The 14,933-nt window shown below is 41.2% G+C and overlaps 1 protein-coding gene across 4 annotated transcripts in view; it reads right to left on the bottom strand.

Moving 5' to 3' along the window:
• Window positions 1-2,767: 2,767 nt before the first annotated feature.
• The window catches only part of pparda (peroxisome proliferator-activated receptor delta a), a 25,408-nt gene continuing 13,242 nt past the window's right edge, over window positions 2,768-14,933 (bottom strand). For 2 of the 4 annotated variants that reach the window (XR_012397589.1, XR_012397588.1), the window contains exons 4-9: window positions 13,410-13,548; window positions 11,992-12,194; window positions 9,827-10,033; window positions 8,729-8,972; window positions 4,731-6,852; window positions 4,028-4,068 (exon numbers count right to left, since the gene is read on the bottom strand). Coding sequence is in view for 2 of the 4 variants with exons in the window: in XM_068216510.1 (XP_068072611.1) it covers window positions 6,605-6,852; window positions 8,729-8,972; window positions 9,827-10,033; window positions 11,992-12,194; window positions 13,410-13,548 (1,041 nt within the window). In the remaining 2 variants the exon portion in view is untranslated. Of the gene's footprint in view, window positions 6,853-8,728; window positions 8,973-9,826; window positions 10,034-11,991; window positions 12,195-13,409; window positions 13,549-14,933 lie in introns of all 4 variants that reach the window. The other 2 variants (XM_068216510.1, XM_694808.10) reach the window with 1 other exon arrangement.

Below are 14,933 nucleotides of genomic sequence, written 5' to 3'. Positions count from 1 at the left end.
ACAATCACACACACACACACAATCACTTGTGTTCTCCTCTGACCCGTGATCACTCTTCCTCTCATACTCAGTTCATAATAAGCGATAAATAATGACCGTACAGACAGGAAATAAAACCAAACAGAACGAAGGGTCATGACCTTCAGCTGAGGAGGAAATACACGTAACGGACAGGAAATAACCTGCCAGAAGAATAGACTCAGAGGAAGAGCACGTAACCACGGAAACATTTGACACTGATACAACACACAAAACACTGACCTGTCAAACACCTTCTGAAGCTGAGGAGCACCACGCCGGAGACCCAACACACCTGCAAAGACATCCAGATGATGCCCCAAACAAGTGCTCTCCCAAAACCTCTCCCAGAACTCCCAAATTAGCCTCTAAAACACCACGTGTCCCACAAAAACAGTTTGATGTTCCCTAAAAACTCTCCAATTGCCTTCAGAACAGCTACTAAAACACCCAGATCATTCCCCAAGACTCTCAAAACACCCAGATTACTCCACAAGACTATAAAACACCCAGATTACCACCCAAGACTCCCAAAACATTGGGGAAAGGCTACCTTCTGTGACCTGTCTTCCCCTAAAAATCGTGATGTTTGTGTACGGTCGGGTGGGGGGGGGGGGGGGGGGGGGGGTGGGGGGGGGTTAATTTCACTATACGAAAGTGTATGTGACAAATAAAGGCCTGATTTTATTTGAAAAACCCCGATTTTTAAAACACCCAGATTACTCCCCAAGATTCTCAAAATATTGAGATTATTCTCTAAGACGCTCAAAACCTTGAGATTTCCCCCGAAGGCTCTCAAAAAAACTAGATTGTCATAGCAAGACTCTCAAAACACCCAGATTATTCCCCAAGACACTTCACGAGTTCACACTTAGATATTGCTTGACAACTTTTAGCAGGTTTGGCAAGCTGTCCCGGGAGAGAACCATGAGCTCAGAGATAGTTGAGCCCAGGACTGCAGCCTGGTCCATAGAGCATGTGAGGGGGGTACGAGATCAGGGGGTTCTCGAGAGCTCCTCGTGGTAAAGGAGGAAAAGAGGAGAAGGAGTGGATGGTTTTTTTTTTGGAAAATCAAGGTAAGGGAGTAGTTCTAGCTAGGCTAGTTATAGTAAATTTGGATTAATCTGATTGGCTAACTAATGAATGTAGATGGGAGGCCAGCTGCAGTCAATCATATCACGTGCTCCTCTTGAAATTAGTTTGTGAAACTTCACTTAAAACACCCAGATAATTCCCAAAGACTGTCAAAACCATGAGATTTTCCACCAAGACTTTCAAAACACCCAGATTATTCCCCAAGACACCTAAAACACCCATATTATTCCCCAAGACACCTAAAACACCCAGATTATTCCACTAATACACTTAAAACACCCAGATTATACCCCAAGACTGTCAAAATCTTGAGATTTTCCACCAAGACTCTCAAAACACCCAGATTATTCCCCAAGAAACTTAAAACACCCAGATTATTTCCCAAGACTCTCAAAACATTGAGATGATTCCCCAAGACTCTCAAAACACATGGATTACTCCTCAAGACTCTCAAAAACCCCAGATTTTTCCCAAAGAATCTCAAAACCTTGAGATTACTCTCCAAGACTCTCAAAACAGTGAGATTTTCCACCAAGGCTCTCAAAACACCCAGATTATTCCCCAAGTCCCTCAAAACCTTGAGTTTCCCCCAAGGCTCTAAAAACACCCAGATTTTCTTAGCAAGACTCTAAAAAGGACCCAGATTATTCCCCAAAACACACACAACACCCAGATTATTACCAAAGACTCTAAAAACATCTAGACTTTCCCAACAAGACTCTCAAAACACCCAGATTACTCCACAAGACACCTAAAACACCCAGATTATTCCCTAATACACTTAAAACACCCAGATAACTCCACAAGACTCTGAAAACATTGAAATTTTCCACTAAGACTCTCAAAACACCCAGATTATTCCCCAATACACTTAAAACACCCAGATTATTCACAAAGACTCTTAAAACACCCAGATTATCCCCCTAAAATACTGAAAACACCCAGATTATTCCCAAAGACTGTCAAAACATTGAGATTTTCCACCAAGGCTCTCGAAATACCCCGATTATTCCCAAAGATTCTCAAAAAAACCCAGATTTTTCCCAGCAAGACTCTCAAAACACTGAGATTACTCCACAAGACTCTGAAAACATTGAAATTTTCCACTAAGACTCTCAAAACACCCAGATTATTCCCCAATACACTTAAAACACCCAGATTATTCACAAAGACTGTCAAAACATTGAGATTTTTCACCAAGACTATCAAAACACCCAGTTTACTCCACAAAACTCTCAGAAAACACAGATTTTCCCAGCAAGGCTCTAAAACAGCCAGGTTATCCCCCAAAACTGAGTAGCATAATCTTTTAAATATCTGATTAAAAATGTGCTTAAACTCAGCTGTAACCCCTGTTAATAGTGAGTAAACTTTGCGCATGAGCTTCATCAGTGAGCGTGCTTATATCCGTGAGTCCGTCATCACAGTGCTTCAGTATTCTTCTTCTTCTATTATTATTATTCTCTCCAGAACATGAGCATCTGTCTCGATTTTGTTCTCTTGTTTCTCATTGGATGAAAATGTTTTAAGTAATACTGCTCGAATTGGATAGGTCTTATTTCCCACACCCGCTCTAAAACCAGCACTTACCTGATAAATAAGCCCTGTGTGAGATGTTCATTTACAAAAACACAGCCAAAAACCAATCAGCATGTGACGTTTGACCCTGTAGTTTTATTCAGCTGCTCTTCAGATGTTTTACAAAAGCGTTCGGTCGCTCAGATGGAAGAATCGTTCACATTTCCAGGAAACAGGAAGACATGGACACAACACACAGATTCGGCATGTCATGTGGACAGGAAGCAGTTAGCAGCACTCACAGGAAATGACCTCACACTGAGGCCTAATGTGGAAAGGTTAAAGGTGGCATACGTGAACATGGCTTTACATGAGGATATGCTCGACCGCAGCCTCTGATTCAGAAAACTACCTAACAAAACTGTTATTAAATAATATTAATAAAACTCTGGAGTCAGATAATCAATCAGCGATCTGAACTCGGATATACATGCGATCACAGCATCATTTCACAGAAATAAAAATAATTATAATAGGAAACGTTTGAGGTTTGCGAGTTGTTTTAATGTTGTTCAGGTGTGAAAAACCAGCTTAAAGCGATTATGACTAGCAAATAATTTGGTTTACGGAAATTTTTTATCAGAAATTCAGATGTTTAAAGTGCAAATGATTGTTTTGATTCATAAAAAAGTCAACAGATATTTTTTGGCAGAGCGAAAACTCAGTTTCAAGCGTAATTTTGTAATGAAAGGCATCTAAAAATAATGCTGCATTCTCAGAGTCACCACAAGGGGCGCTAGCAGACATTAGCACAATTTAACAAAACGAATCAGAAGGTTAGTTAAAGTTAGTTTAAACTGTCGACATGTAGATACTAGTCCTTAGGAAAACACATCTTGCTTAATAATAGTTACTTTAAAAGAAGCTACGACGATGTTTTCAGCACTGAGGATTGTTCCCATGAAACATACATTTCAATTGCGTAGTGTTTTTGGCAGCACAACAAAAAGACAGGCTAGTAAAGCTCAACGACTAGCTTGTGGACCGACTCAAAACAAAGAGAGTAAATAATAACGATTTTACTACTAGCAGCAACCTTTGGTACTTCAGTTGGCGAGATAGCGTTTGTCGCGTTATCATGCGTAGGCATTTTTTCTTATTGATAATGACGATTTTGTCACAGGATTTACTAAAAATTTTTATACATGCTAATAAAAGGAATGCTGTGGTGCTATTTAAAGCTAAAGAAAAATTTCACCGACGTCTCTTTGATCTGCAAAAACTCTGTTTTGCTTTATTGTAGAAAACTGGTTCGCTTTTTAGAGTTCAGTTCGAAATCCTGGGTTCGCGTAGAAAACTTTCTAACAAGTGCTAAATCTTTTCTTCTTTTATTTTAGAGGTGAACTATCTGCTTTCGCATTCAGTATAACGAAAAATGTCACTTAAAATGGTTCAAACTCACATTAGTAGCATATAACACTGAATAAAGCACATAACCAGCACCTGAGGTGATCATCATCATCGTAGTTTATGTTGTTGTTTGGCCACGACACCTCAAAAATAGAAAACATTTCTAAAATAAAACTTTCGCGCATCGAATGTTTACAATATTTTTAGTAGAGTCCTTTAAACATAGACTCCTTTCAACGTGGAAAAGATAGCTTTTAATCATGTGTCGCAGCGTCGCATGTAGTTTGAAAACAGTGTAATGCGGACTTCACACCAAACGTAAACTTTAGTACTACAATTATATAGAAGCGAATTTGCATCACATGACCCGAATCATGTAAAACGCACAATGCATCTGTTTTTTGCCTCATTTGCAATACAAAAAAAAATTCAACTCCAACCAAAAGTTTGCACGAGGTGGAAAACATCCCTCGAGTAATCTATATTAATCGCACAATTTTAACTTTGCATTTGGTGTGAACCAGTTTCACTGACGACCTGCACAAACTTATCATTCTACTGAAGAAAACTCTGTCTCTTATCAGTTTATTTCAAAATCCTGGATATGCGTAGAAAACGTTTCAATGTTTTTTTTTAATTATGTGTTTTGAGGTGAACTATTTGCTAGTGCTTTCAGTATAACAATAAATGTCACGTAAAATGGTATTCAAACTCACATTAGTAGCATTTAACACTGACTAAAGCACATCATCCGCACCTGAGGTGATCTTTGTCATCGTAGTTCATGTTGTTGTTTGGCTACGATGCCTCAAATCTAGAAAATTTTTTTTAAATAAAAATCTCGCACATCGAATGTTTAGAACATTTTTAGTCCTTTTAACGTAGAATAGATAGCTTTAAATTGTGTCGCAGCGTCGCATTTAGTTCGGAAACAGTGAAATGCTGACCTCACACCAAATTTAAACTTAAATACTACAATTATATAGAAGCGAATTTGCATGACACAATACGAATCATACAAAATGTGCAATGCATCTGTTATTTGCCTCAACTGCAATGAACAAAAATTAAACTTGAGCAAAAAAATTGCACAAGGTGAAAAACATCCCTCAAGTAATCTGTAATAATCGCGCAATTTTAACTTTGCGTTTAGTGCGAACCAGTTTCACTGACGACCTGCACAAACTTATAACTCTAATGCAGAAAACTCCGTCTTTTTTTAGAGTTTAGTTCATAATCCTGGGTTTGCGTAGAAAACGTTCCAATGTTTTTTAACTATATGTTTGCTACTTATTTTATTTTCTAAATCTGAGGTGAACTATCTGGTTTCAGTATAACAATAAATGTCACGTAAAATGGTATTCAAACCCACATTAGTAGCATTTAACACTGAATAAAGCACATCATCAGCACCTGAGGTGATCTTTGTCATTGTAGTTCATGTTGGTTGGAAACAATGCTTCGAAAATAGAAAATATTTCTAAAATAAAAGTCTCGCACATCGAATGCTTAGAACGTTTTTAGTAGATTCCTTTTAACACAGACTACTTTCAACATGGAAAAGATAGCTTTTAATTGATTGTCGCAGCGTTGTGTAGTTCTGAAACAGCGTAATGCTGACTTCACACCAAACGTAAACTTAAGAAGTATAATTATATAGAAGCGAATTTCCATCACACTACGCAAATCATACAAAATGTGCAATGCATCTGTTATTCACTTCAACGGCAATAAAAAAAATTTAACTCGAACCAAAAATTTGCACAAGGTGAAAAACATCCCTCGAGTAATCTATTTTAATCGTGCAATTTTAAACTTTTAAACACATCGCTCTATTACAAAAATTGTCTCTTTTTAGAGTTTAGTTCGAAATCCTGGGTTCGTGTAGAAAACGTTCTAACGTTTTTTTAAACTACATGTTTGCTACTTGTTTTATTTTCTAAATCTGAGGTGAACTATCTGCTTCCGCATTCAGTATAACAATAAATGTCACGTAAAATGGTGTTCAAACTCACATTAGTAGCATTTAACACTGAATAAAGCACATAATTAGCCCCTGAGGTGATCATCGTCATCGTAGTTCATGTTGTTGTTTGGCCATGGCGCCTCAAAAATTGAAAATATTTCCAAAACTAAAACATTTCGCACACTAAATGTTTAGAACATTGTTGGTAGATTCCTTTTAACATAGACTCCTTTCAACATGGAAAAGATAGCTTTAAATTGTGTTTCAGCGTCGCATGTAGTTTTAAATAAATTTAAGTACTATAATTATATAGAAGCGAATTTGCATCACACAACACAAATCATACAAAATGCGTAATGCATCTGTTATTCGCCTCAATAAAAAATTTGCACGAGTTGAATAACACCCTGCGAGTAATCGATAACAATCACACCCTGTTAACTTTGCGTTTAGTGTGAAACAGTTTTACTTACGACCTGCACAACGCTCCATTGCAGAACACTCTGTCTCTTTTTAAGAGTTCAGTTCAAAATCCTCACTTCACGTAGAAATAAGGGTTTCTCCGGATGGTATCTCCACGGTTGATTGGACAGGCAGTCAGTACATGTCCCTGTAGATCTCCTGCAGCAGCGGGTGCAGCGAGGTCTCGGACTCCGTCTTCTTGATCTTTTGCACCAGCTGAGCGTTCTCCGTCACCAGCTGCCGCAGGTCCGCCAGCTTCTGCAGCAGTCTGGGGAAGATGAAGCGTCCGTCGGGATGATTGAGCTGCAGGTGCTGATTCAGGGCCTGGAGGATGCTGTCCTGGATCTTTTCCACCTGATGGACGTTCATGAGGCCTGGACGATCTATACGCAAATACGCTAAATTAGCATTTTGTTGCACAACTTTTACGAATTACTAGGGGGTGCAAAGTAGACATGAGTGATACATGTTGACGCGGTTCTTTTACAGATTACTAGGGGGCGCAATCTAGGCATAGGTGATAAACTTTAGTTTTATGGATCACTAGAGGGTGCAATCCAAGCATGGGTGTTGCATTTTGTCTAAGTACTTTTATAGATTACTAGAGGGCGCAATTTAGGCATGGGTGATGAATTTTGTTGCAGTACTCTTGTGGATCACTAGGGGGCACAATCTAGGCATAGGTGATACATTTTGTTCGCAGTACTTTAAATAATCACTAGGGGCCACAATGTTGACATGGGTGATAAATTTTGTCCCAGCAATTCTACGGATCACTAGGGGGTGCAATCTACGCATGGGTGATCAATTTCTTCGCAGTAGGTTGACAAATCTCTAGAGGGCGCAATGAAGACATGGGTGATAAATTTTGTCCCAGCAATTTTATGGATTAATAGGGGGCACAATCTAGGCATGGGTGATACATTTTGTTTGCAGTACTTTTAAAAATCACTAGGGGGTGCAATGTAGACATGGGTGATAAAATTTGTCCCAGCAATAGTACATATCACTAGGGGGTGCAATCTAGGCATGGGTGTTAATTTTGTCGTGGTAATTTTTTGGATCACTAGGGGGCGCAATTTTGGCACACGATAAATTGTCCCAGTACTTTTATGAATGACAAGAGGGGAGGGGGGGGGGCAATAGATATGGGTGATAAATTTTGTCTCTACTTTTACGGATCACTAGGGGACGGCATAGGTGAGAAATTGTGTCGCAGTTCTTTTACGGATCACTAGGGGGAGCAATCTAAACATGAGAGCCAACGTACAAAAGCCAACTGATTCGAGAGTTCGTTCTGACCTTCCGTTAGAGGATTTGTCTTTCTACACCAGTAGGGGGCATTATCTGTTTTCTCATTCAACAAAAAAAAAAAAAAACTTCCGATACACATGCAAAGCGTAAACAAAGCAGTGCTCAATACCATTATCAAAGTAATTGTTCTTCGCCAGGGAGGAATTCACACCTGCAAATATTTCTAAAAATCTAATAATCTATATTGTTTGCAAATATTTGAGAAATGTAGCAAAATTATGGCCGAACGTAGGCTTGGTGTGTCTCAGCCATTATATTTCAGAGCCATAAGTCCTAAAATACCTAATACATAAAACACGGCGTAAAAATACGTCAATGGCGAATCGTAATTTGTAATTGACGCTGGCGAGAAAATAGTTAAAAATACAGATGCTCTATGAATAAATTAAATGTTATATTTAAGTGCAAATGAACTGGAAGTTGCGACTGTTTATTAGATTTTTTCGTATTGTGACGCAGTTCCTAGAGAAACAGAATATTAAATGAGAAAAATATAGGCGTGGCTTGTTTTTTCTACTGCATGCTGATTGGTTGTTGGGGAAAAGATGAGCGTTATTACAACTGGACACAACCTGACAGCTGGAGGGGCGTGGTTAAGTACATTAGCCATGCCCAATACCTCAGACCGTCCGATTCTGAGAATGTAGCTCAAAACAAACAGGAACAAGGGCAAACCATTTTGTTTTCTTAATGACGTGCACAATTTAATTGATCACTACAAAACCAGCGATGTATGCTAACAAAATCAACATGGTTAGTTTTGACTTCATATGTACTTTAACTGCTTTTTTTTGTACAAAACACAATTAAATAATACAAAAAAGTAACCCTCTCCTCTAAAGATCCTTTAGTTTTTACTGTGAATACGTATGATTTATCATCATTTATATCAATATTGCAATAAACAGCACTTGATGTACAGTATATATCGCCAATCGCTCTCACCTCCACACAGGATGATTGCGGCGACGAACAGAGCGAGGTCACTGTCGTCCAGCTCCAGTGCGTTAAACTTGACCGCGAACTCAAACTTGGGCTCCATGATCTCGCTGAAGGGTTTGCGCAGACTGCGGAGGAACTCTCTCGTCACGAATCCCCGTCCGTTTGCAACAAGCAGCCCGTCTTTATTCATGAGTGACGGCAGCATGGCGAAGATGGCCTCGTGGACGCCATATTTCAGCAGCGTCACCTGCAGGAGCAGAAGTGGTTACGTCTCGAGACAACAAAATAGTTCGTAAACGTGCTGTTGTGTAATTAACTAAAGGACTGATAGCCTCACCCTATAGGACTGATAGCCCCGCCCTAAAGGATTGATAGCCCCGCCCTAAAAGATTGATAGCCCCACCCTAAAGGACTGATAGCCCCACCCTAAAGGACTGACAGCCCCGCCCAAAAGGACTGACAGCCCCACCCTAAAAAACTGATAGCCCTGCCCAAAAGGACTGATAGCTCTGCCCTAAACGACTGATTTTCCTGCCCTAAAGGACTGACAGCGCTACCATAAATGACTGACAGCCCCGCCCTAAATGACAAACAGCCCCAGCCCAAAAGACTGATATCTCCGCCCTAAATGACTGAGCCCCACCCCAAGACTGATATCTCCACCTTAAATGACTGATAGCTCCACCATAAAAGACTGACAGCTCCGCCCTAAATGACTGATAGCCCCGCCTTAAAGGATTGATAGCTCAGCCCTAAATGACTGATAGCCCTGCCCTAAAGAACTGATAGCTCCGCCCTAAATGACTGACAGCCCCACCCCAAAAGACTGATATCTCCATCCAAAATGACTGAGCCCCACCCCAAGACTGATATCTCCACCTTAAATGACTGATAGCTCCACCCTAAAGAACTGATAGCTCCGCCCTAAATGACTGATAGCCCCGCCTTAAAGGATTGATAGCTCAGCCCTAAATGACTGAGAGACCCACCCCAAGACTGATATCTCCACCCTAAATAACTGATAGCTCTGTCCTAAAGGACTGACAGCCCCACCCTAAATGTCTGATAGCTCCGCCGGTTGTGAGGAGGAGGGACAGTCACCTGGTCGTTGAGGAAGAGGTCGATGAAGCCCGGGATGCTCTTGGAGAACTCGGTCAGCTCTCGTACGGTCTCCACGGTCGTGCACTGACAGCGGTAAAACACGTGAACTCCGATCTCCTTATTGGGCGGCGCTCCGTGGATCACCTGGTTCCAGACCAGCCCGTTCTCCGCCTGCACCAGAGAGTCCATGTCGTGGATCACAAACGGCTGAGAAAAACACAGAAGACTTAATAAAGGGTTAAACTGAAATAAGCACACATTTCTGCACATAATATTGTTAATAACTCATCTCTAATCACTGATTTATTTTCTCTTCATCATGATGACAGCTCATAATATTAGCCTAGATATTCTTCAAGACACTAGTGTTCAGCTTACAGTGACATGTAAAGGCTTCACTAGGGTAATTAGGGTAAAGTTAGGGTAATTAGGCAAGTCATTGTATAACAGTGGTTTGTTCTGGAGACAATCCAACACTAATATTGCTGAAGGGGCGAATAATATTAAGCTTAACATGACTTTAAAACAGTTAAAAACTGCTTTTATTCTAGCCCAAATAAAACAAATCAGACTTTCTCCAGAAGAACAGATATTAGACAGGGTTTCTGCAGGTTTTACACCTTAAACTTTATCATTTCTGTTAAAATGAACTAATGTTTTAAAACCTATAATAAACTAAATATATGCACAGCAATCTGTCCAGGTCAGTGTCTTCAGCAGTAAACACATTGAGAACCTTTAAACAAATGTTATTGTAAGGAAAATAATTAAACCATTATAATAAATAAAGTAAAAAATGACTTTTTTAAATAAAAATGACCTTTTTAAATAAAAAGTTTGAAGTTTTATTGAGATTGATTGTATGGGTTTGGGCAACCCAAGCTCATTCTGGAAACGTAGCCCCGCGGACGTTTCTGGAGACCGCAATTTACGTGGCCGGAGGTACGCAAGGCCGCGTTTAGTTTTTTTTGAGCGAACGCTGCGGGACGGTGTGGCGCCGCTCCGCCCCTCCTCTTTGCGCTCGCCAGCTGACGGCTCGCCTCCGAATGGAGGGCTTTCCCGATGCAACCAGTTTGTCCGCTTAGCTCACAGCGTTGCGTCGGCAGAGCGGACGCCCCTGGGGAGGAGGAGCCGGCCGCGGGGACGATGACCAGGATCGAGTCCGGGGAACAGCAGGTTCCGGAAATCAGGTTAGACGAAAAACGGAATCCGAAAAATAAGGGCGAGAACGCGACGGGATCCAAAAACGCGGTCGAAATCGAAGACGAGGGCTTTTTTTTTCTGGACGGCTTTTGCGAACCGTCGCTCGGGTTTAGGGAAGGAGGAGGAGGAAGAGGAGGGCGGCCGAGTCGGCCGATCCGGCGGCTTTTCGCGTGAGAACGGCTCGGGCGCGAGCACATCGGCCTCTCGCGGATCCGCGAAAAGAAAAAACGCTCGAATACGTACCTCCCGGGACGTAAATCGCGGTCCGCAGAAACGTCCGCGGGGCTACGTTTCCACAATGAGCGCGGGTTGGGTTTGGGCCAGATTGTGTAGCAATACATGAACAAAGGACAATTAAGACCAGGTTAAACAAGATTTAAGACCTACAATACAATATTATAGTCAATTTAAAGACTTTTTAAAGACTAAATTTAGATTTTGAGATTTAAAACATAAAAAAAAAAATTAAACCTTGCAGAAACTCTGATTAGAGGAAATACTGTGAGAAATTCCTGAATCTGTTCGACATCATTAGTGAAATATATGCTGAAGAAAAATATCAATTATTCTGACTTTACTGTATATGTGCTTGTGTGTGTGGTGTGTGTGTGTATTTATCATGCAAGTAATAGTTGACCATGAGTCATTTGATTATTACAAAATAATGCACACCTGAGGTGGTGATGCGGTGATTATGTTATGTGTTATTTTCTATTAATTGATTAGTCAGGTGTGTGTCCTCCTCAAGCTTCTCCTATGTGTAGCACTAGTGTCTCCTCCTCCTTCTGTTGTGTTCTGATGTGATTTGTGTTCATTGTAGCTGTGAAATAATCATTCAGTGGAGTGATATGGAGCTGCGATGCGCTCGAAACCTGCCGGAACTACTTCAGCAGTGTGTTTATCTACATTATACATGATGTTTCTGTTAGTGGTTTAATTTGTCCAGTTCTGCAGTGAGTTACCGTGCTGGCGCTGGTCTTGCCGGTCAGGATGTTTCTGGCCTTCTTCTTGGTCATGTTCAGGTTCTTCAGGTAGGCGTTGTTGACCCGTTTGGCCAGAGTCTTCAGATCGGACTCGTTGGAGTTCTGAGAGCCCCTTTCTCCAGCTAGCAGACCTGCGACTAGCTTACGCTTCTCCGCCTCTGGCATACGGCCATAGCGGATCGCTGAAAACACATCGGCATATATAAAATAACAGTTTTCATTTTTAAATTTATTTCTAAATTATTTTTTAAATTCATTTAAAATTTCATTTTATTCAAAACTATTTTTTAAAATTGGCTGCAAATTTGAAAAAGAGATAAAAAAAAAACAAATTATTAATAATAAAAAGAGAAAAGTTGAAGGCAGCAATTACATTGTTTAACCAGCCACCAAAAATACGCCATTGAATGTTTCTTCAAATATTATACATCTGGTAATGAAACAACGTGATGTTTTGTACAAGATTATCATGTTAGATTTACACATTTAGCATTATCAGCCACAGTAGCGATCCTTTTTCGCAGTGTTGAATATTTTACAATTTATTTTTATTGGCGGTAAATTTCAATTTAGTTTTAGCTCGTTTTGTTAATGGTTTTTGGTCACTTTAGTTTAAGAACATTGTCTTTAGTTTCATACACTGCTCAAATAAATAAAGGGAACACCAAAATAACACATCCTAGATCTGATTGAATGAAATATTCTTATTAAATACTTTGCTCTTTACATAGTTCAATGTGCTGACAACAAAATCACACAAAAATCATTAATAGAAATCAAATTTATTAACCCATGGAGCTCTGGATTTGGATTCACACCTAATATAAGTGTAAAAACACACTACAGGCTGATCAAAGTGTCATGTAATGTCCTTAAAACACGTCTAAATGAGGCTCAGTAGTGTGTGTGTTCTCCACATGCCTGTATGACCTCCCAAAAAACGCCTGGCCATGCTCCTGCTGAGGTGGCGGATGGTCCCAGACCTGGACTAAAGCATCCGCCACCTCCTGGACAGTCTGTGGTGCAACCTGCCATTGGTGAATGGACCAAGACATGATATCCCAAATGTGCTCAATTAGGTTCGGATCTGGAGAACAGGCAGGCCAGTCCATAGCATCAATGCAGGAACTGCCGAACACTCTAGCCACATGAGGTCTAGCGTGGTCTTGCATGAGGAGCACACCTATTGTGAAGCAGCCTGTCACTTGCTCCAGTTTACTCACAGGATGTTTTTCACCTAACGCTAATTTTCCACAAACACAAACACTTGCATCATGTGTCTGCACTGACTTGCGTTTATAGCATATTTTTGATTCTATCTCGGTTAACGGGAGTGTTTTTTTGCCCGCTGGTTTTAGTTTAGTGAAATAACCGTGTGTGTTAGTGTCATCGCTCACCGTCGTGAGACATCCCGAGCATCAGGCACTTCTGAAAGCGGCAGAACTGGCATTTATTGCGACTCTTCTTCTGGATCTTACAGCTGCGCTCGCATCTCTCGTACTCCAGCTTCATACGAATGGTCCTCCGGAAAAATCCCTGACACCAACAACAGCAGACACACAGAGCCGATACGTTCACATTCAAGTCAAATATCCCTGCTATTACAGTCACACCTTGCATAATAAACCTTAAGCTATCAAGTGATCCATGACATTATTCATTAGCAAGCTTTTTGATCATGTTTTACTTTGGATTGCACATGTTTTACTGCCGGCAGCTCACTCTCTACAACTCTCACATGGTCGCCCACTGAAGCTAAGCAGGGCTGCACCAGGTGAATACCTGGATGGGAGACCACATGGGAAAGCTAGGTTGCTGTTGGAAGTGGTGTTAGTGGGACCAGCAGGGGGTGCTCAACCTGCGGTCTGTGTGGGTCCTAACCAATGACTGTAAAAAATATGGACGACGCGACAACCCCTTTTCCCATTGAACGCCTTGAGGGCAAAACGCCTGCTTGACGGGCACAAACTGTCGCAAAAGACTGCTGAAATTGGAGCCTTGACATGCGCAGAAGGATTGTCTGATGGAGCCAGAGGAGGAGCCGCGAAAATGAGCAGAGTCGAGCTTCCAATCAAACGCTTTATGTAAAATCAACCACGCCCCCCAAACTTCTCAGCATGCGTTTGCTGTCATATCAACACAAATAGATGTAATAACGTTAACAAATATGAGGGTTTTATATATTGAATCGCGCCAGCTCAGGACCGCAGCGCAAAACCTACTCGCGGCGTCGCGGGCAGTGAGTCCAGGCATCCGGAGTGGGTCCAGCAGAGGTAGTCAGTCTGAGCTCTGAGGGGTAAGTCTCCGGCAGGCGAGAATCTAGCCGGAAATGGCTCGAGTGTATTTTGCTATCTGGGTGGCTAGGCGTGTATCAGCAAATAAAGCCCGAAAAAAGCCCTGACCTTAGCGAATAAACAGTGTTCCACCAGATCATGTATGTCAGAAACTGTAGTTTACTGCTGAACTCATTTTATCATGGTAAAATAACACAGAAATCGAATAATAACACTTCAGTCTCCTGCCGAAGCTCAGACGCGCTGCTTTGAGAAACTGTCAATCACAGCTGTCAATCACGATGACACGCCCAGCATTAAATTACTGCTAAAAACAAACTGTTTACACAAATGAAGATCTGCACCTATTTCAGCACAATAACCAGTGCCTTAATCCACCAGAACCATCTTTCGGGACATTTTATTGCAAGTGTAATAATTTTTTATATTTGGGCTCAAGTCTCCTTCATTAACACGGAGGAGGCGGGCTTTATGACTTTTACTGCAGCCAGCCCCCAGGGGGCGATCTAACGGTCGAGACCTTCACTCAAACGCAGGCTTGCGGCACACTTGGTCCTAACGCCCCAGTATAGTGAAAGGGACTCTATACTGAGCGCTGTCTTTCGGATGAGATGTTAAAGCGAGGTC

The sequence above is a fragment of the Danio rerio genome, chromosome 22 (genome assembly GCF_049306965.1).
Source record: "Danio rerio strain Tuebingen ecotype United States chromosome 22, GRCz12tu, whole genome shotgun sequence".
Lineage (NCBI taxonomy): Eukaryota > Metazoa > Chordata > Actinopteri > Cypriniformes > Danionidae > Danio > Danio rerio.
Note: the sequence above shows the minus strand (reverse complement) of the source record. Positions and strands in the feature narration are given on the sequence as shown.